This window comes from Chiloscyllium punctatum, chromosome 24, assembly GCF_047496795.1.
Source record: "Chiloscyllium punctatum isolate Juve2018m chromosome 24, sChiPun1.3, whole genome shotgun sequence".
NCBI lineage: Eukaryota > Metazoa > Chordata > Chondrichthyes > Orectolobiformes > Hemiscylliidae > Chiloscyllium > Chiloscyllium punctatum.
The window spans coordinates 88109741-88129772 of record NC_092762.1 but is presented as its reverse complement, the minus strand read 5'-3'; the positions used below and the strand labels follow the sequence as shown (position 1 = coordinate 88129772).

The 20032-nt window shown below is 45.8% G+C and overlaps 1 protein-coding gene across 6 annotated transcripts in view; it reads left to right on the top strand.

The window, feature by feature from the left end:
• The window catches only part of cpamd8 (C3 and PZP like alpha-2-macroglobulin domain containing 8), a 318016-nt gene that overhangs the window by 81992 nt on the left and 215992 nt on the right, over window positions 1-20032 (top strand). For 5 of the 6 annotated variants that reach the window (XM_072594464.1, XM_072594465.1, XM_072594462.1 and 2 more), the window contains exons 4-5: window positions 5622-5787; window positions 9728-9780. In XM_072594464.1, coding sequence (XP_072450565.1) covers window positions 5622-5787; window positions 9728-9780 — 219 coding nt within the window. Of the gene's footprint in view, window positions 1-5621; window positions 5788-9727; window positions 9781-20032 lie in introns of those variants that run through there. The other variant, XM_072594467.1, reaches the window with a different exon arrangement.

Below are 20032 nucleotides of genomic sequence, written 5' to 3'. Positions count from 1 at the left end.
ATGGGTTCCCCTTAGCTCTTGAACAGTGGAGTAATACCAATAATGTCTCAGAATTAGAGGAGGTTTGGAGTCATAATTTTCCTTAACTTTCCCTGAGCACCAGATACTAAAACAATTCGAGTTGACTGATTTAGTTAAGTTCCTAATAACCAGAAAATACTGTGCTTCTGCAAGCAGTCAGAAGGATTATTTTTCTTCTTCTGTCCCAGTGTCATTTGCCTGGGAAAAATATTGCATTCTTTCCACATACTGGGCCCAGTCTTTGACAGAATTGAATAAGTCAAGCTGCCAAGTGAAGGCACGATACCAGAAATGCTGACCCCAACTCAAAGACGACTGTTGAGTGAATTTTCTTCAGGGAATTTCAGTTTTCTCTCGTTGCCACTGAGGCAGTTATCCCATTACCGAGTCACCCTTTATTTACACGTGCAAAGTATGTGGGTTGTGACCAGCCAGCTCAAAGCCAGTCCCTAGAGTGAGGAGACTCTCAATCTCCTATTTATTTCAGCCAGGGCTCCCTGATTGACCCATGTTAACAACCCCAATCAGGGATCTCAGTCAGTGATCCACCTGGCCCTGGTTCCAATCACTACCCCTGTCTAAAAGCTTCCTTCCAACATGCATCCCCACTTGGCTTTGTATTGTCCATAAATTTACAAATATTTTATCCTCACCTCCAAATCATTCCTGTTGATTGTGAACAGCTGGGGCCCAAGCACCTGTCTGTGTGGTACCCCACTATTCATAGCCTCCAAGACCAGGATGCCCCATTTATTTTGATTCTGTGGTTTCTGTCTGTAGCCAATTCTTAATTCATACTAATATATTACCCGCATTTACCCACGTGCTTCGGTTTTTTAAAACCAACTTTTTAGAATCGTTTTATAAAAGTCTTCTTAATATTCAAGTATACAATGTCCATTGTCTCTGCATCTATCAACTTTGAGTGTAGCATCTTCAAAAATCTCTAAGCTTGTGAATGGGAATCCTGTTTGACAAACCTGTGCTGACTATTTCCAATTGTTCTCCAGATGTTTATTTATTCCATCCTTCAGAATAGATTATCATTGCAGAATCTGAGCAATGTGGGACGATAGCCACAAATGCATTTACTAAATCTATAGCCACCTCCTTCAGCACTCTTGGATGTAGATTGTTATTGGGTCCTGAGGATTGATCAATTTCAGCCCCATTAATTTCTCCAGTACAACCTTTTTATTAATGCTGATTTCCTTTAACTCCTCATTCTTAGCCTCATGGTGACTCTGTAACCACCGTCAATTATTTTTAAAAACCCATCTGATTCACCGACATTCTTCAGGGAAGGCAATCTGTTATTTTTACCCAGTCTGGTCTATGTGACCCCCATACCCACAGTAATGGGATTGACTCTTCACTGCCCGTGGACAATTAGAGGTAGTCAGTAAATGCTGGCCAAGCCTGCAACACCATTACGCCAGAAACAATTTCAGAAAAAAGCCTCGTGCTTCTGCCTGGGAAGCAATCTCCATGACTATCCAATGTGGGGTTTTCAGATGGCATTCTGTTCTCTCTCTCTATTGTAGGGATAAAGCATCCCATGCTCAGCACTTGAACAACAGGACAGGCCAATATTTATCCTTCAATCAACATCACTAAAGTTTGTTTTTATATTTGTTTGTGAGATCTTGCTGTGTGTAAATTTGAACAATCTCTTCACCAGTGACTACACATCAGAAGCTGTGAAGAACATAGGAATATACTGAGGTCACAAAATGCACTTTCTTTGAGAAATTCTCTTTCCTTTTCCTCCTTAGACCTTTCACCCTGTGTTTACTTGCTCTGTGTTGACCGATTCCTGTAGAGGAATTATACTAAACATCTACAAACAAAATTCCACAGCCATGAGAAAATCATGAATAGTTTTATTTTGCACTTTTTGACTTTGGTGAAAACATTCCCTCAAATCATTTATTTTCTTTAATGCAAAATAATCCAGTGTTCTGCTAGAGGAGCTGACAGTTGAGAATATTCTGGCTGTGTAAGAGTTTTGGCTGGGAGTGCTCTGTCAAGGTGTGATCATATCATTATTGGGAGGCTCTAGTCACAGTGAATCACAGGACCCTGTCCAGTGGGTGTCTTGGCATTGCTGTTTGTGCAGTTTATTCAGAGGTGTAATACGCAAGTAATTTTTAAATCTTGACAGTTGGTTTTTAAAAACTTGTCCCTTTACACACTTCCTGTCAACATTTTTCAATTCCAATTTTCTGTTGTCATATTTATAATGGACGCTGTAAATATGTCACAGTAGCACTGCCCTGCCAGAGGTGGAACATAGGAACAGGAGTAGGCCAGTCAGCCTCTCAGACCCTGTTTCACCATTCAGTGAGGTCATGGCCGGTCTGTGGCCGAGCACAGTATACCTACCTTTGGCCCATATCCACTAATGTTACCTTAAAAAAAAACAACTAATTTAAAACTAACTAACCCTGCATTAACTGCCATTTGTTGAAAGATTCCAACTATCAGCCATCCTTTTTGTATAGGAATGTTTTCTAACATCATCCAGAATGATCTAACCCTAATGCTCAGACTATGCCCCCAGTTCTGGAATCTCCAACCTGTGGGAACAGATTATCTTTATCTCCCTTGTCTTTTCCATTTTATATCTTGAAGACTTTGATAAGTTCTCTTCTTAACCTTCTCAGCTCAAGAAAGCAGGCCTAATTTATGTAATGTCTCCTCATAACTGAGCCCCCTGAAGTCCAGGTATCATTCTCACAACATGCACTGCACTTCCTCCAAGGCCAATCTATCCTTCCTAAGTGTGGTGCCCAGATTTGCTCAGTATTCCAAGTGGGATTTAACCAGGGTTTTGTATAACTGCAGCACAGCTTCTGCATCATCCTCCAGTTCTCTAGATGTAAAGGCCAGCGTTCCATTCACTTTGCTGATTTCTTTCTGCACCAGTTCATGACATGTTAAAGGCACCTGAACACCCAGATCAGTTTGGATATGGATTGTATTTAACTTAATACTATTTAGAAAGTAACGTGATTTTTATTTTCTGGTCCTCACACTTGCTTACATTGAACTCCATCTGTCAAAGTTTTGCCCATTCACTTAGTCCACCAATATCCCTTTCTAATTTTACGCTATCATCAATACTGTCTAGAATGCCATCCAACTTTGTGTCATCAGCAAATTTGGAAATAAATCTTCGTGCACCATTACCTAAGTCTACTTCAGCAAGGCATTTGATAAGGTTCTCCTTGATAGGAGAATTCATAAAGTCAAGAGGTATGGGATACAGGGATATTTGGCTATCTGGATTCAGAATTGGCTGGCTGAAAGAAGGTAGAGAATGGTTGTAGATAGAAAGTATTCTGCCTGGAGGTTTAGATTAGATTAGATTAGATTACTTACAGTGTGGAAACAGGCCCTTCGGCCCAACAAGTCCACACCGCCCCGCCGAAGCGCAACCCACCCATACCCCTACATCTACCCCTTACCTAACACTACGGGCAATTTAGTATGGCCAATTCACCTGACCTGCACATCTTTGGACTGTGGGAGGAAACCGGAGTACCCGGAGGAAACCCACGCAGACACGGGGAGAACGTGCAAACTCCACACAGTCAGTCGCGAGGTCTTGGGCATCTGCTCTTTGCAGTTTTATAAATGACTTGGATGAGGAGGTTGAGGGATGGGTTAGTAAATTTACAGATGACACAAAGGTCGGAGGTGCCATTGATAGTATAGAGGGCTATTGCAGGCTGCAGCGCAACATAGACAGGATGCAGAGCTGGGCTGAGAGATGGCAGATGGAGTTCAGTCTGGATAAATGCGAAGTGATGCATTTTGGAAGGTCGAACTCGAATGCTGAATATAGGATTAAAGATAGGATTCTTGGCAGTGTGGAGAAACAGAGGGATCTGGGTGTGCAAGTACATAGATCCCTCAGAGTTGCCACCCAAGTGGATAGAGTTGTTAAGAAAGCATATGGTGTTTTGGCTTTCATTAACAGGGGGAATCGAATTTAAGAGTTGCGTGGTTTTGCTGCAGCTCTACAAACCCCTGATAAGACCACACTTGGAATATTGTGTCCAGTTCTGGTCACCCTATTATAGGGGCGATGCAGAGGCTTTGGAGAGGGTGCAAAGAAGGTTTACCAGGATGCTGCCTGGACTGGAGGGCTTGTCTTACAAAGAGAGGTTGACTAAGCTCGAACTTTTCTCCATGGAGAGGAGGAGGAGGGGGAAAGAGAGGTGACCTGATCGACGAATACAAGGTAATGAGAGGCAAGGATAGAGTCAATAGTCAGACTTTTCCCCAGGGCAGGATTGACTGGTACAAGGGGTCATAGTTTTAAGGTGTTAGGAGGAAGATATAGAGGAGACATTAGAGGTAGGTTCTTTACACAGAATGTTGTGAATGCATGGAATGCGTTGCCAGCAGTGGTGGTGGAATCAGAATCATTAGGGACATTTAAGTGTCTGCTGGACATGCACATGGACAACAGTGAATTGAGGGGTGCATAGATTGTTATTTTATTTTAGATTAGGAATAATCCTCAGCACAACATCATGGGCTGAAGGGCCTGTTGTGTGCTGTACTTTTCTATGTTCTATTAATGAATAACATGAAAAAAATTGAGGGCCCAACATAGATCCTTGTGGGATATCACTGATGCCAACATGCTAGTTTGTGTACCTGCCATTGTCTTGACTTGCTGTTACTTGCCACCTCTTACCTGTTAGGCAAAGAGCTGAAGCTTCTCCAATGAGAAATTCAGGATCCCTCAATTTGCTTCCCATGAAGTCATACCCTCTTGTCTCAGGTCACTGGCTACATATGAAAGTATTAATCTGGTGGAGATTCAATTTAGTAGTTACTTACCACCAATAAACATAGCTTTTCCAGTGATATCATTGTTTTTTGATTCCACCAGTCTTCTCCCTCACTGACTACTGTTTTTCCTTTGACCCCAAATTACCTAAGACCTTATTTTGATGAGAATCCTGGTCTTTAATATCACTGTCACACCTGACATTAGTTACACTATCATGCAATGAAGCCCCATTGAGCAAGCTCTCCCGCTATCACTCCTCATTCAAAGCTTCTCAAACCATTTGTCTCATTAACTTGTTTCAGCTAAATTCCTGTTTTCAAGCTGCAATTAAACTACACCCAATCAAAAGAGAACTTCTAGTTAATATCTCAATTAAAGAACATACCAGACTTTAGATTATAATTAACTCTTACATCAGATTAAATTGTTCCTTTAAACTTACCCTGCCACTGTAGCTTGCTGCTTTCACGTAGACAAACTCTTGGTGCAGCCAATACTTTCCCACCTACCACAAGTTTTGCTCTTTGACATGAGTAAAATAAATGCAGACTATTCATGATACATAAGGACTCATAATTTGAAAGTAGGACTAAGTTATTTTCTTTCTCAACTATTGCCTCTCTGCTTGTTGTTCTGTTGAAGACAGTGACATTGGCTGGATACTGTCCTGTATGTCAGGTTGGTTGGGGTTAGATGGTCTCCCAAAGTATCCTGGAAATCTGGTAAAGTGCTGTAACCCTGTCTGTCCACAGTCATTGTCCCCCTCTAATTTCTTATCCTTTGTCCTCAGGTACCTCCAGGGGTCAGTGGACAGGCGCACTTAAAGGTTTGGGGCAATCGATATCTCACTGATGATGGATACATCTTCCATAATTTCACAACAGTTACCATTGACTCCAAGGGATCTTCAGTATTTATTCAGACAGACAAACCAGTCTACAAACCCAAACAGAAAGGTACAGCTTGCCTCACCCCACCTGTACATTCTGCACTCTTTTTCCAGATTAACATGTCACCTGGTATTACTTACAGAGCTATGATACACATTACTCAAACGTTATTCCATAGCAACCCATTCACCTCTGTTAGAAAATTGGGTATAAGACTCTGTGTAGCTGATGCACGTTTAGAGGGAGTGATGCACTGTCAGACGGTCAGTAATGAGGGAGTGCCACACTGATGAAAGGAGAGGGCCGAGGGAGCACTGGACTGTCGGAGGGTCAGTGCCAATGGAGCGGAGCGCTGTCGAAGGGACAGTGTTGAGGGAGTGGTGCACTGTCGAAGGGTCAGTGCCCAGGGAGCACCACACTGTTGGAGGGTCAGTGCTGAGGGAGCACTGCACTGTCGGAGGGTCAGTGCTGAGGGAGTATCACACTGTCGGAGGGTCAGTGCTGAGGGAGCGCTGCACTGTCGGAGGGTCAGTGCTGAGGGAGTGTCACACTGTCAGAGGGTCAGTGCTAAGGGTGCGTCACACTGTCGGAGGGTCAGTGCTGAGCAAGTGCCGCACTGTCGGAGGGTCTGTGCTGAGGGAGTAGGCACTGTCGTAGGGTCAGTACTGAGGGAGCGCCGCACTGCCGGAGGGTCAGTGCTGAGAGAATGCCGCACTGTCGGAGGGTCTGTGCTGAGGGAGCGTCACACTGTCGGAGGGTCAGTGCTGAGGGAGCGCTGCACAATTGGAGTTTTGTCTTTGGAATGAGATCTTAAACTGAGCTTCTGAATGTTCAGACTCTGTCCTTGAAGCCCCAACTGAAGGTGCTGCCTAGCTATATTGGTCTTGCCCTCTCTTACTTTGTCAATCACTTCTTTCCCTCTTTTCTCCTTTTTTTGTTCTTTCTGTCACTGTCTCTCCTTTCCCTTTTACTAATTTCATCACTTTTTCTTATATGCTCTTTCTTGTATCTTTATGTCCCATAGCCAGTTTCTTTATTTGTCTCTTCTTTTACCCTCCCTCTCTCTCTCTCTCTCTCTCAAGTAATTCTGCTTGTTAGGAAGGCTTGAGGAGGTAGCAGAAAGTAAGTGGTACAATATCGAGAGGGCAGTGAGAGTCGGAGAGCCTGGCAGTTGTATGTTCAGTGATGTCTGTAAGTAGCAAAGTGAGTTGGTTTTATGAAAATATGCAGGACTTTTGCTGTGAACAGGTGCAAAGAACAAATAGGAAGCTATGTTCCACCTTTCAAACACTCTGGTTACACCACAGCTGGAGCAATGTGTTTGGCCTCTTTAGGGATGAAGTCAGACCATGGAGAACATTCAGGGAAAATTAATTTGAATGATATGTACAGGTCCTGGAGATTCGTGTACTCCCAAGGGCAGTGACAATTAAGAGTAGATTTACTTGTGATAGTGAGTTTTGAGAATGTCACCACTGGAAATGATATCACCAACCCAAACATATAAATAGAAATCAGGAATTATCAACAGTGCTTCGCCCAGAGGCCCACTGAAGATGTTACCTAGTAGGGTGATGAAATGTCTGGAAATGAACCTTCCAGCTCAGTCTACATCCATTTACTTGTGGTGTTCAAAGATAGGATGGGTTTTGAGCAGGTACATAAGGAGAAATTATTTTCTAGGTCAGGAGGATCACTAACCAGAGGGACACAGGTTGAAGAGCACTGGTAAGAGAAAGCAGTCAGTCAGAGCAGTTTATAGAGACACAACATTTGTTATCCCATTCCTCTGCTGACTCCAGTCTGCTTTGACAATGATGCAACAACTACAACTAGAATTTATTTTTAATTTATTAAAATATTCTAGAGTCTTTCACAGGACTGTCGTGAAATTTTGTTCATTAGACAAGGAACTAATAAGACAGGTTGAAGACACCCATTTTAAGGAGGGAATTTGGGAGCTTGGGCCCCAGGCAGTTCAAAGGAAAGCCACCAAACTTGGAGCAATTACCAAAATACAAATTAGGAGCAAGAGTAGGCCATTTGGCCCCTCGAGCCTGCTCCACCATTCAGTAATATCATGGCTGACCTAATTGTGTTTTGAATTCCACATTCATATCTGTCCCTGAAAACCCTTGATTCCGGTGCTTAACACAAGCCTATCCAGTTCTGTCTTAAAAATATTCAATCATCTCCATTTCTACCACTTTTGTTGGTAGAGAATTCCAAAGTCTCCTTATCTGTGTTCTAAAAGTTTTTAAACAGTGCCCCCTGGTTCTGGAGTGACCCACAAGAGGAAATGTCTTCTCCAAGTCCACCCTTTCAAGGTCATTCAGGATGTTAAACCCTTCAATCAGGTCAGCCCTCACTCTTCCAAACTTCAGTGGAAACAAACCCAGTATGTCCAAACTTTCCCCATAAGACAACTCACTCATTCCAGGTACCAATCCAGTAAATCTCTTCTGACCTTCCCACAGTGCATTTATATCCTTCCTCAAATAAGGAGATCAAAACTGTACACAATATTCAAGATGTGGTCTCACTCATTAATCAAAGCTTAATGTCTTCTTATGCTCAATTTCTCTCATCATAAAGGATAGCATCCAAGTAGCCACCTTGATTCTTTGCTGTATCTTGCATACTAATCTTGTTGTGACTCATGAACTGGGACACTCCCATCCCTCTGCACTTTCGAATTTCGCAGTCATTCTTCATTTAAGTGAAACTCTGCTTTTTTATTTTTCTGACCAACAATAAGGGACCATTTTAATACCGTGTCTTGACGTTCAGTGGTGTTACCATCATTCAGTCCCTCACTACAAGCATTCTAGAACTACCATTGACCAGAAACTCAACTGGACTCACCACACAAAAACACTGTGGCTACAAGAGCAGGTCAGAAACTAGGGATACTGTGGCCAATAGCTCACCTCCTAATTCCCCAAAGCCTACCCACCAGCTACACACAAAAGTCTGGAGTGTGATGGAATACTCCCCACTCGCCTGGATGGGGGCAGCTCCAGTAACACTCAAGAAGCTTGATACCAGCCAGGGACAAAGCTTGATTGGCACCACATCCCCAAACATCCACTCCCTCCACCACCCACGCTCAGTAGCAGCAGAGTGTACCATCTACAAGATGCATTGCAGAAATTCACCAAAGATCTTTAGACAACTCCTCCCAAACCCATGACCACTTCCATCTAGAAGGACTAGGGCAGCAGATACATGGGAACACCACCACCTGCAAGTTCCCCTCCAAGCCACTCACCATCCTGACTTGGAAGTATATCACTGTTCCTTCACTGTCACTGGGTCAAAATCCTGGAATTCCCTCCCTAAGGGCACATGGACTGCAGCGGTTCAAGAAGGCAGCTCCCCCCATCTCTTCAAGGGACAACTAGAAACAGGCAATAAATGCTGGCCGCCCACATCTCATGCATGAATAAATATTTTTCTTTTCTTCACATTATTCTCCTCCTACAAGATATTTGCTCACTCACCCAATCTATGTATATCCACCTGCAACCTCCTTGTGTCCTCTTCACAACGTATGTTCCTGCCTATCTTGGTGTCTTCTGTAAACTTAGACCTTCACATCCCTCATCTGAATCATTAATGTAATTGGAACAAGTCAGGCCTAAGACCAGACCTGTGGGGAATCTCCTCTCTCTTCACGTCTGCCAACCAGAAAAAGATCTATTTATGCATACTTTGATTTGCGCCAGCCAGGTAATTTTCTGTCACCCTGTATAACATGAAAATTAAAGTCAGGGTGGTGCATGATGTTAGAGTTGAAGGAGAGCAGAGATCATGGAGATATGTAATGGACAGATAACCTCATCTGGATAACTGTGCATTGTGCTACATTACAAAACTCTCAATGTTGGGGTTGGTTTTTAATATAATCACACTTTAAAAAGAAATCTGTGAAAACAAAGATTAAACGTATAACAATAACCGTGATTTAATTTGCTGACTCCTTTTCCCTCTCTTCCAATCACAGTGCTGATAAATGTGTTTACTGTCACCCCTGACCTTCGACCCACCAATCAAAAGGTAAGGTTTCTCTCTGCGTCTGACATATTTCAATGTTGAAAAATAATTAAAACAACAAGAGTGATTTATTAAACTTGTGACCAATTACGGGCAACAACGGAACGATTTTCAGAACCAGTTTTAGAAATGAGGAAAAATGTCTGCCTTCGCTCTTCAGTGATGTCTGGGTTAGGGAGCTTTCCTACTTGTGATCCACTTCACTGCCCAGTGTGATGTAAATCACTCATTTCTGGGTTAGTATCTGCACCCTGTAGTTACAGATTTTGGTGGATTCCCTTCTTGCATTCCCTCCTCTGTCAGTAAGGGGTACAATGTCAGGAGGTTACAGCTGAGTGGGATGTGGACTGAATGAGTGGTGAATTAGATTTGTGTAAGTTCTAATAAGACTTTTTTCAGGTTTAAATATAGATTAAAGGCTTTGAGATACAACAAATAACCTTCAAGTAAGTTGTTTATGAAAAGGAAATCATGCTTGACAAATCTACTGGAAATTTCCAAGGATGCAACTAGTAAAGATGCTAAGGGGAGCCAGTGGAAGTGGTTTACTTGGACTTTCAGAAAGTTTTCAGCAGGGTCTCCCATGGGAGATTTGTGTGTAAAATTAAAGTGTTTGGGATTGGGGGTAGTGTACTCACATGTATAGAGAATTGGTTGGCAGACAGAAAACACCAAATAGGAATAATGGAGTCATTTTCTGAGTGACAGCCAGTGATCAGTGGGATACTGCAAAGATCCGTCATTGACCCCAGCTATTCACAATCTATATTACTGATTTGGATGAAGGAAATAGATGTGGTATCTTTGGATTTGCAGAGGACATAAAGCTGGATGGGAGGGTAAGCTGTGAGGTGGATACAGAGAGACTAGTTTGATTTGGATAAGTTGAGTGAGTGGGTAAATGTCTGGTGGATAAATGTGAGGTTATCCACTTTGTTAGCAAATCAACAGGAAGGCAGATTATTACCTGAACAGTGATAGATTGGGAAAGGGGGGGAGGGGGTGCAATCAGACCTGGCTGCCCTTATACCCTAGTCACTGAAGGTAAACATTCAGGTGCAGTAGGGGGTAAAGGCAGCGAATGGTAAGTTGGCTTTTATAGTGAGAGGATTCCTTTGCAGAAGCAGGAATGTCTTGCTGTAAGTATCCAGGGCCTTGATGAGACCGCACCTGCAATAGTGTGTGCAATTTTGATTTGGTCTCCTTATTGGAGATGGGTCCTTGATACAGAGGGAATGCTGCAAAGGCTGACCAGACAGATTCCTGGGATGGTAGAACTGATGTAGGGGGAAAGGCTGAATCAGTTAAAACCATATTCATTGGACTTTAGAAGAATGAGGGAAAATCTTACAGAAACCTATAAAATTCTAACAGGACTCGACAGGGCAAATACAGGAAGGATGTTCCCGATGATCAGTTAATCCAGAAGTAGAGGTCACAGTCGAAGGATACAGGATAGACTTTTTAGGACTGAGATGAGGAAAAATACCTTCAGCCAAAGAGTGGTGTACCTGCAGAATTTGATTCCATAGAAAGCAGTGAGGTGAAACCATTGAATGTTTTCAAGGAGGAATTAGGTATAATTCCAAAAGGGTTCAAAGGGTATGGGGAAAGCAGGAACAGGATCTGAGTTGGATGATCAGCCATGATCATATTGAATGGTGACAAGCTCAGAGGGTGAAATGGCCTCCTCCTGCTATTTACTATGTTTCTATGATTTAGTTCAGCACCCTTTTTAAACAGGGCACTGCCTGGAAGTGGTAGTTATCTGGAAGTGGTTACTTCAATTGGTAAAGCATGGTAGGACAGCTCGATCACACAGAATGCATTTCCTGCAGTGTATAGGAAGTTGTGAGTGTCGCTGGCGATCTAGCAGGTGTATGGGGAGGCGTGAGTGTCACTGGTGACTTAGTGGGTGTATGGGGAGATGTGAGTGTCACTGGTGATCTAGTGGGTGTGTTGGTAAGGTGTGAGTGTCATGAGTGATCTAGTGGGTGTGTGGGGAGGTGTGTGTCACTGGTGATCTAGTGGGTGTGTGGGGAGGTGTAAGTGTCACTGGTGATCTAGTGGGTGTATGGAGAGGTGTGAGTGCCACTGGTGATCTAGTGGGTGTGTTGGTAAGGTGTGAGTGTCATGAGTGATCTAGTGGGTGTGTGGGGAGGTGTGTGTCACTGGTGATCTAGTGGGTGTGTGGGGAGGTGTAAGTGTCACTGGTGATCTAGTGGGTGTATGGAGAGGTGTGAGTGCCACTGGTGATCTAGTGGGTGTGTTGGTAAGGTGTGAGTGTCACTGGTGATCTAGTGGGTGTGTGGGGAGGTGTGAGTGTCACTGGTGATCTAGTGGGTGTGTGGAGAGGTGTGAGTGTCACTGGTGATCTAGTGGGTATGTGGAGAGGTGTGAGTGTCACTGGTGATCTAGTGGGTGTGTGGGGAGGTGTGAGTGTCACTGGTGATCTAGTGGGTGTGTGGGGAGGTGTGAGTGTCACTGGAGATCTAGTGGGTGTGTGGTGAGGTGTGAGTGTCACTGGTAATCTAGTGGGTATGTGGGGTGGTGTGAGTGTCACTGGTGATCTAGTGGGTGTGTGGGGAGGTGTGAGTGTCACTGGTGATCTAGTGTGAGTATCACTGGTGATCTAGTGGGTGTATGGGGAGGTGTGAGTGTCACTGGTGATCTAGTGGGTGTAAGGAGAGGTGTGAGTGTCACTGGTGATCTAGTGGGTATATGGGGAGGTGTGAGTGTCACTGGTGATCTAGTGTGAGTATCACTGGTGATCTAGTGGGTGTGTGGTGAGGTGTGAGTGTCACTGGTGATCTAGTGGGTGTGTGGGGAGGTGTGAGTGTCACTGGTGATCTAGTGGGTATGTGGGGAGGTGTGAGTGTCACTGGTGATCTAGTGGGTGTAAGGAGAGGTGTGAGTGTCACTGGTGATCTAGTGGGTATATGGGGAGGTGTGAGTGTCACTGGTGATCTAGTGTGAGTATCACTGGTGATCTAGTGGGTGTATGGGGAGGTGTGAGTGTCACTGGTAATCTAGTGGGTATGTGGGGTGGTGTGAGTGTCACTGGTGATCTAGTGGGTGTGTGGGGAGGTGTGAGTGTCACTGGTGATCTAGTGTGAGTATCACTGGTGATCTAGTGGGTGTATGGGGAGGTGTGAGTGTCACTGGTGATCTAGTGGGTGTAAGGAGAGGTGTGAGTGTCACTGGTGATCTAGTGGGTATATGGGGAGGTGTGAGTGTCACTGGTGATCTAGTGTGAGTATCACTGGTGATCTAGTGGGTGTGTGGTGAGGTGTGAGTGTCACTGGTGATCTAGTGGGTGTGTGGGGAGGTGTGAGTGTCACTGGTGATCTAGTGGGTATGTGGGGAGGTGTGAGTGTCACTGGTGATCTAGTGGGTGTAAGGAGAGGTGTGAGTGTCACTGGTGATCTAGTGGGTATATGGGGAGGTGTGAGTGTCACTGGTGATCTAGTGTGAGTATCACTGGTGATCTAGTGGGTGTATGGGGAGGTGTGAGTGTCACTGGTGATCTAGTGGGTGTATGGGGAGGTGTGAGTGTCACTGGTGATCTAGTGGGTGTATGGGGAGGTGGGTGTATGGGGAGGTGTGAGTGTCACTGGTGATCTAGTGGGTGTATGGGGAGGTGGGTGTGTGGGGAGGTGTGTGTGTCACTGGTGATCTAGTGGGTGTGTGGAGAGGTGTGAGTGTCACTGGTGATCTAGTGGGTGTGTGGAGAGGTGTGAGTGTCACTGGTGATCTAGTGGGTGTATGGGGAGGTGTGAGTGTCACTGGTGATCTAGTGGGTGTAAGGAGAGGTGTGAGTGTCACTGGTGATCTAGTGGGTATGTGGGGAGGTGTGAGTGTCACTGGTGATCTAGTGGGTGTGTGGGGAGGTGTGAGTGTCACTGGTGATCTAGTGGGTGTATGGGGAGGTGTGTGTGTCACTGGTGATCTAGTGGGTGTGTGGAGAGGTGTGAGTGTCACTGGTGATCTAGTGGGTGTAAGGAGAGGTGTGAGTGTCACTGGTGATCTAGTGTGAGTATCACTGGTGATCTAGTGGGTGTATGGGGAGGTGGGTGTATGGGGAGGTGTGAGTGTCACTGGTGATCTAGTGGGTGTATGGGGAGGTGGGTGTATGGGGAGGTGTGAGTGTCACTGGTGATCTAGTGGGTGTAAGGAGAGGTGTGAGTGTCACTGGTGATCTAGTGGGTATATGGGGAGGTGTGAGTGTCACTGGTGATCTAGTGGGTGTATGGGGAGGTGTGAGTGTCACTGGTGATCTAGTGGGTGTGTGGAGAGGTGTGAGTGTCACTGGTGATCTGTGGGTATGTGGGGAGGTGTGAGTGTCACTGGTGATCTAGTGGGTGTATGGGGAGGTGTGAGTGTCACTGGTGATCTAGTGTGAGTATCACTGGTGATCTAGTGGGTGTATGGGGAGGTGTGAGTGTCACTGGTGATCTAGTGTGAGTATCACTGGTGATCTAGTGGGTGTATGGAGAGGTGGGTGTATGGGGAGGTGTGTGTGTCACTGGTGATCTAGTGGGTGTGTGGAGAGGTGTGAGTGTCACTGGTGATCTAGTGGGTGTATGGGGTGGTGTGAGTGTCACTGGTGATCTAGTGGGTGTAAGGAGAGGTGTGAGTGTCACTGGTGATCTAGTGTGAGTATCACTGGTGATCTAGTGGGTGTATGGGGAGGTGTGAGTGTCACTGGTGATCTAGTGTATGGGGTGGTGTGAGTGTCACTGGTGATCTAGTGGGTATGTGGGGAGGTGCGAGTGTCACTGGTGATCTAGTGGGTGTATGGGGAGGTGTGAGTGTCACTGGTGATCTAGTTGGTGTATGGGGAGGTGGGTGTATGGGGAGGTGTGAGTGTCACTGGTGATCTAGTGGGTGTGTGGTGAGGTGTGAGTGTCACTGGTGATCTAGTGGGTGTGTGGGGAGGTGTGAGTTTCACTGGTGATCTAGTGGGTGTGTGGGGAGGTGTGAGTGTCACTGGTGATCTAGTGGGTGTATGGGGTGGTGTGAGTGTCACTGGTGATCTAGTGGGTGTAAGGAGAGGTGTGAGTGTCACTGGTGATCTAGTGGGTGTGTGGGGAGGTGTGAGTTTCACTGGTGATCTAGTGGGTGTGTGGAGAGGTGTGAGTGTCACTGGTGATCTAGTGGGCGTATGGGGAGGTGTGAGTGTCACTGGTGAACTAGTGGGTGTAAGGAGAGGTGTGAGTGTCACTGGTGATCTAGTGTGAGTATCACTGGTGATCTAGTGGGTGTATGGAGAGGGGTGAGTGTCACTGGTGATCTAGTGGGTGTATGGAGAGGGGTGAGTGTCACCTGTGATCTAGTGGGTATGTGGGGAGGTGTGAGTGTCACTGGTGATCTAGTGGGTGAATGGGGATGTGTGAGTGTCACTGGTGATCTAGTGGGTGTGTGGAGAGGTGTGAGTGTCACTGGTGATCTAGTGGGTGTAAGGAGAGGTGTGAGTGTCACTGGTGATCTAGTGGGTATATGGGGAGGTGTGAGTGTCACTGGTGATCTAGTGGGTGTGTGGAGAGGTGTGAGTGTCACTGGTGATCTAGTGGGTGTAAGGAGAGGTGTGAGTGTCACTGGTGATCTAGTGGGTGTATGGGGAGGTGTGAGTGTCACTGGTGGTCTAGTGGGTGTAAGGAGAGGTGTGAGTGTCACTGGTGATCTAGTGGGTATATGGGGAGGTGTGAGTGTCACTGGTGATCTAGTGGGTGTATGGGGAGGTGTGAGTGTCACTGGTGATCTAGTGGGTGTGTGGAGAGGTGTGAGTGTCACTGGTGATCTAGTGGGTATGTGGGGAGGTGTGAGTGTCACTGGTGATCTAGTGGGTATATGGGGAGGTGTGAGTGTCACTGGTGATCTAGTGTGAGTATCACTGGTGATCTAGTGGGTGTATGGGGAGGTGTGAGTGTCACTGGTGATCTAGTGTGAGTATCACTGGTGATCTAGTGGGTGTATGGGGAGGTGTGAGTGTCACTGGTGATCTAGTGTGAGTATCACTGGTGATCTAGTGGGTGTATGGGGAGGTGGGTGTATGGGGAGGTGTGTGTGTCACTGGTGATCTAGTGGGTGTGTGGAGAGGTGTGAGTGTCACTGGTGATCTAGTGGGTGTATGGGGTGGTGTGAGTGTCACTGGTGATCTAGTGGGTGTAAGGAGAGGTGTGAGTGTCACTGGTGATCTAGTGTGAGTATCACTGGTGATCTAGTGGGTGTATGGGGAGGTGTGAGTGTCACTGGTGATCTAGTGGGTATGTGGGGAGGTGCGAGTGTCACTGGTGATCTAGTGGGTGTATGGGGAGGTGTGAGTGTCACTGGTGATCTAGTGGGTGTGTGGGGAGGTGTGAGTTTCACTGGTGATCTAGTGGGTGTGTGGAGAGGTGTGAGTGTCACTGGTGATCTAGTGGGTGTATGGGGAGGTGTGAGTGTCACTGGTGATCTAGTGGGTGTAAGGAGAGGTGTGAGTGTCACTGGTGATCTAGTGTGAGTATCACTGGTGATCTAGTGGGTGTATGGAGAGGGGTGAGTGTCACTGGTGATCTAGTGGGTGTATGGAGAGGGGTGAGTGTCACTGGTGATCTAGTGGGTATGTGGGGAGGTGTGAGTGTCACTGGTGATCTAGTGGGTGTATGGGGAGGTGTGAGTGTCACTGGTGATCTAGTGGGTGTGTGGAGAGGTGTGAGTGTCACTGGTGATCTAGTGGGTATGTAGGGAGGTGTGAGTGTCACTGGTGATCTAGTGGGTATGTGGGGTGGTGTGAGTGTCACTGGTGATCTAGTGGGTATGTGGGGAGGTGTGAGTGTCACTGGTGATCTAGTGGGTGTAAGGAGAGGTGTGAGTGTCACTGGTGATCTAGTGGGTATGTGGGGAGGTGTGAGTGTCACTGGTGATCTAGTGGGTATGTGGGGTGGTGTGAGTGTCACTGGTGATCTAGTGGGTATGTGGGGAGGTGTGAGTGTCACTGGTGATCTAGTGGGTGTGTGGAGAGGTGTGAGTGTCACTGGTGATCTAGTGGGTGTAAGGAGAGGTGTGAGTGTCACTGGTGATCTAGTGGGTGTAAGGAGAGGTGTGAGTGTCACTGGTGATCTAGTGGGTGTAAGGAGAGGTGTGAGTGTCACTGGTGATCTAGTGGGTATGTGGGGAGGTGTGAGTGTCACTGGTGATCTAGTGGGTGTGTGGGGAGGTGTGAGTGTCACTGGTGATCTAGTGGGTGTGCGGGGAGGTGTGAGTGTCACTGGTGATCTAGTGGGTATGTGGGGAGGTGTGAGTGTCACTGGTGATCTAGTGGGTGTATGGGGAGGTGTGAGTGTCACTGGTGATCTAGTGGGTGTATGGGGAGGTGTGAGTGTCACTGGTGATCTAGTGGGTGTATGGGGAGGTGTGAGTGTCACTGGTGATCTAGTGGGTGTATGGGGAGGTGTGAGTGTCACTGGTGATCTAGTGGGTGTATGGGGAGGTGTGAGTGTCACTGGTGATCTAGTGGGTGTATGGGGAGGTGTGAGTGTCACTGGTGATCTAGTGGGTGTATGGGGAGGTGTGAGTGTCACTGGTGATCTAGTTGGTGTCTGGGGAGGTGTGAGTGTCACTGGTGATCTAGTGGGTGTGTGGGGAGGTGTGAGTGTCACTGGTGATCTAGTTGGTGTGTGGGGAGGTGTGAGTGTCACTGGTGATCTAGTGGGTGTGTGGGGAGGTGTGAGTGTCACTGGTGATCTAGTGGGTGTGTGGGGAGGTGTGAGTGTCACTGGTGATCTAGTGGGTGTGTGGGGAGGTGTGAGTGTCACTGGTGATCTAGTGGGTATTATGTGCATGAAGCATCAAAGCTGCAGAAACTTCAGGTCTGGTTTCAGAACTCAAGCATTGGTCTTGGGATTCATGAGGGAGGGGGGGACCTCCGATCAGAAGAACAACGTGTGGAATCAGTTTGGGTAGAGCTTATAAACAGTGAGAGTCAGCACAACTCTTGGTTGGAATAGTTTCTTGGCCACTGAGCAGTACTGGTAGTGTGGGGCATGGTAAACAATTTTTTTAGATGAGTGACCACATATATCCTTAAGCAAGGGAAATTATGAAGACATGAGCAAACAAATTGGCTTGAGGTGAATAGTGAAAACACAAGGAAAGGCATGATGGTACATAGGCGATGGAGAGTCTGCAAACAGCTAATACATGACTTAAAGTGTTTCTCCATTCTTTCATGGTGCAAAAACCCAAAAAATAAGTTAATTGTAGCCAATAAAGGAAGTTTAGGATTGTATATGACTGAAAGAAAATGTCTATAAAGTTTCCGGAAATAGCAGTAATGCTGAGGACTGGGAGGACAGGAAACTGATAAGGACAGGAAGAATGGAATGTAAATGCAATCTAGTAGAGACATAAAAACAGACTGTAAACGCTTTTGTTGGTGCATAAAAATGAATGTGGGATCATTAGGCACAGAGTCAGGAGAATTTATAATGGGGAACAGAGAAATGGCAGAGAAACTAAATGATTACTTTGTGTCTGTTTTCACTGAGCAAGAAATCTTTGAGATATAGAGATCTCAGTGGCTAGGGAGAGTAAATGAAGGGAATGAGCTGTCATAGGAAGGCTGTACTGGATAAATGAATTGGACTGAAAGTTGAAAAATCCCCAGGGCTTGTTGGTGTCTACATCCCAGAGTGTTGAAGGAAATGGCTACAAAGATCGTTATTGCATTGATTATTATTTTCCAAAGTTTCATAGATTCTGCATTGATTCCTTTGGATTGGAGGGGACTCCCTATTAAAGAAAGAACTGAGAGAGAAAATGGAACTACAGGCCTGTTAGCATTACATCAGGAGAAGGACAAATACTAAAGGCACATGAAATGGAATAGAATGTGGTCCAAAATGTGAATTTGTGTGAAGTTATTTACTTTGATCGAGAAAACAGAAAGGGAGAGTATTTATGAAATGATGTGAGGTTGGGCAGTGGGTCTGTGTTCAGACAGCTACAGTGAGATTGGCTGTCTACACAAGGGGATTGGAGTCCAACAGTAAAGGTATCTGACTCAGTGAGACTACACCTGAAATATTGTGTACATTTTGGTCATCATCTTTAAGGGGGGGATACGTTTATCATCAAGGAAGGTTAAGCTGATTCATCCCCGGTATGGTTGGATCCTCCGATGAGGAGACTGAACCTGTGTTCCCCCCCCCGACCCCCGGCAATATGCTCACCCTCACTCTCCCTCCTGCCCCCCCCCCCCCGACCTATTCACCTCCATTCCTTTGTATCCATTCTCCCTCCTTCCTGCCCCTACCCTTGACACATTTACCCCTCCCCCACTTCCTTCACCCCTTACCCTCCTTCCTCCCCTGACTCATGCACTCTCACCCTCCCTCCCCTCTGGCCTGTACGTCGTTGGTGGCCATTAGCAGTAGGAACAGCTCAAATATTCAGCTCCTCAAACCTGTACCTCTGCTGAACCCTGAGCGTCGTACCATTTACCAAACACAGGGGCATCAAGGTTAGTTTGTTTTTAGTGCTCTTGCTCTGCGTGTCCAGTGATATATGAAATTCATGGCATTTGTCCTGTGCTGTAGGTTTATGCAGCAGGGAGCATTTTGCCCACCTTGGATCATGGAAGGCGCTGTTGGAATGAGCTAGAACTGTACACTGAATGTGCAGGAGACTAATTGGAGTGCTGGCATTGAGAGGATTGAGAAGGAGGTGTTTATGATTCAATAATGGGCTTCTTACAGACTGCCCCAAGGGCAGACTGAGCTGTCAAGGAAGATTTGTTTTTTGTGGTTCATCTTCTTTCTAAACCATGTTCCAAATGTCATCTGATTTCTCACAGAATTCCAAGTTTGGGAAATAATTTTGAAATCTGTGTCTTGTCTGTGGACTGTCATAAACATAGAAACATTAATTTCATGTTTGTCGGACAATGGTTTTGTTGACTGTGTTGTTAGAATATTTCAGCAAAACAGTAATGTTTAATTTTCTTTATTGGAATGTGGGAGTTACTGGAACGGCCAGAACTTTTAGTGCACGAGGTGATGCCTTGTTGAATTGCAGTAGTCTTTTATTAATCTTTGCAGCGGATTCAGTTCCAATGGATGGGGGTCACTTCAGAATGAGAATAAAGAGTCTACCCTGGTGTTGGACTAGAGAGACATCTAGGTTTCTCTCCCTAAAGGATGTGAATGAATCTGATAATTTTGTAGTCACCCTACCGTGACCAGAGATGGTCAAAAGACAAATGATGACAAGAAGT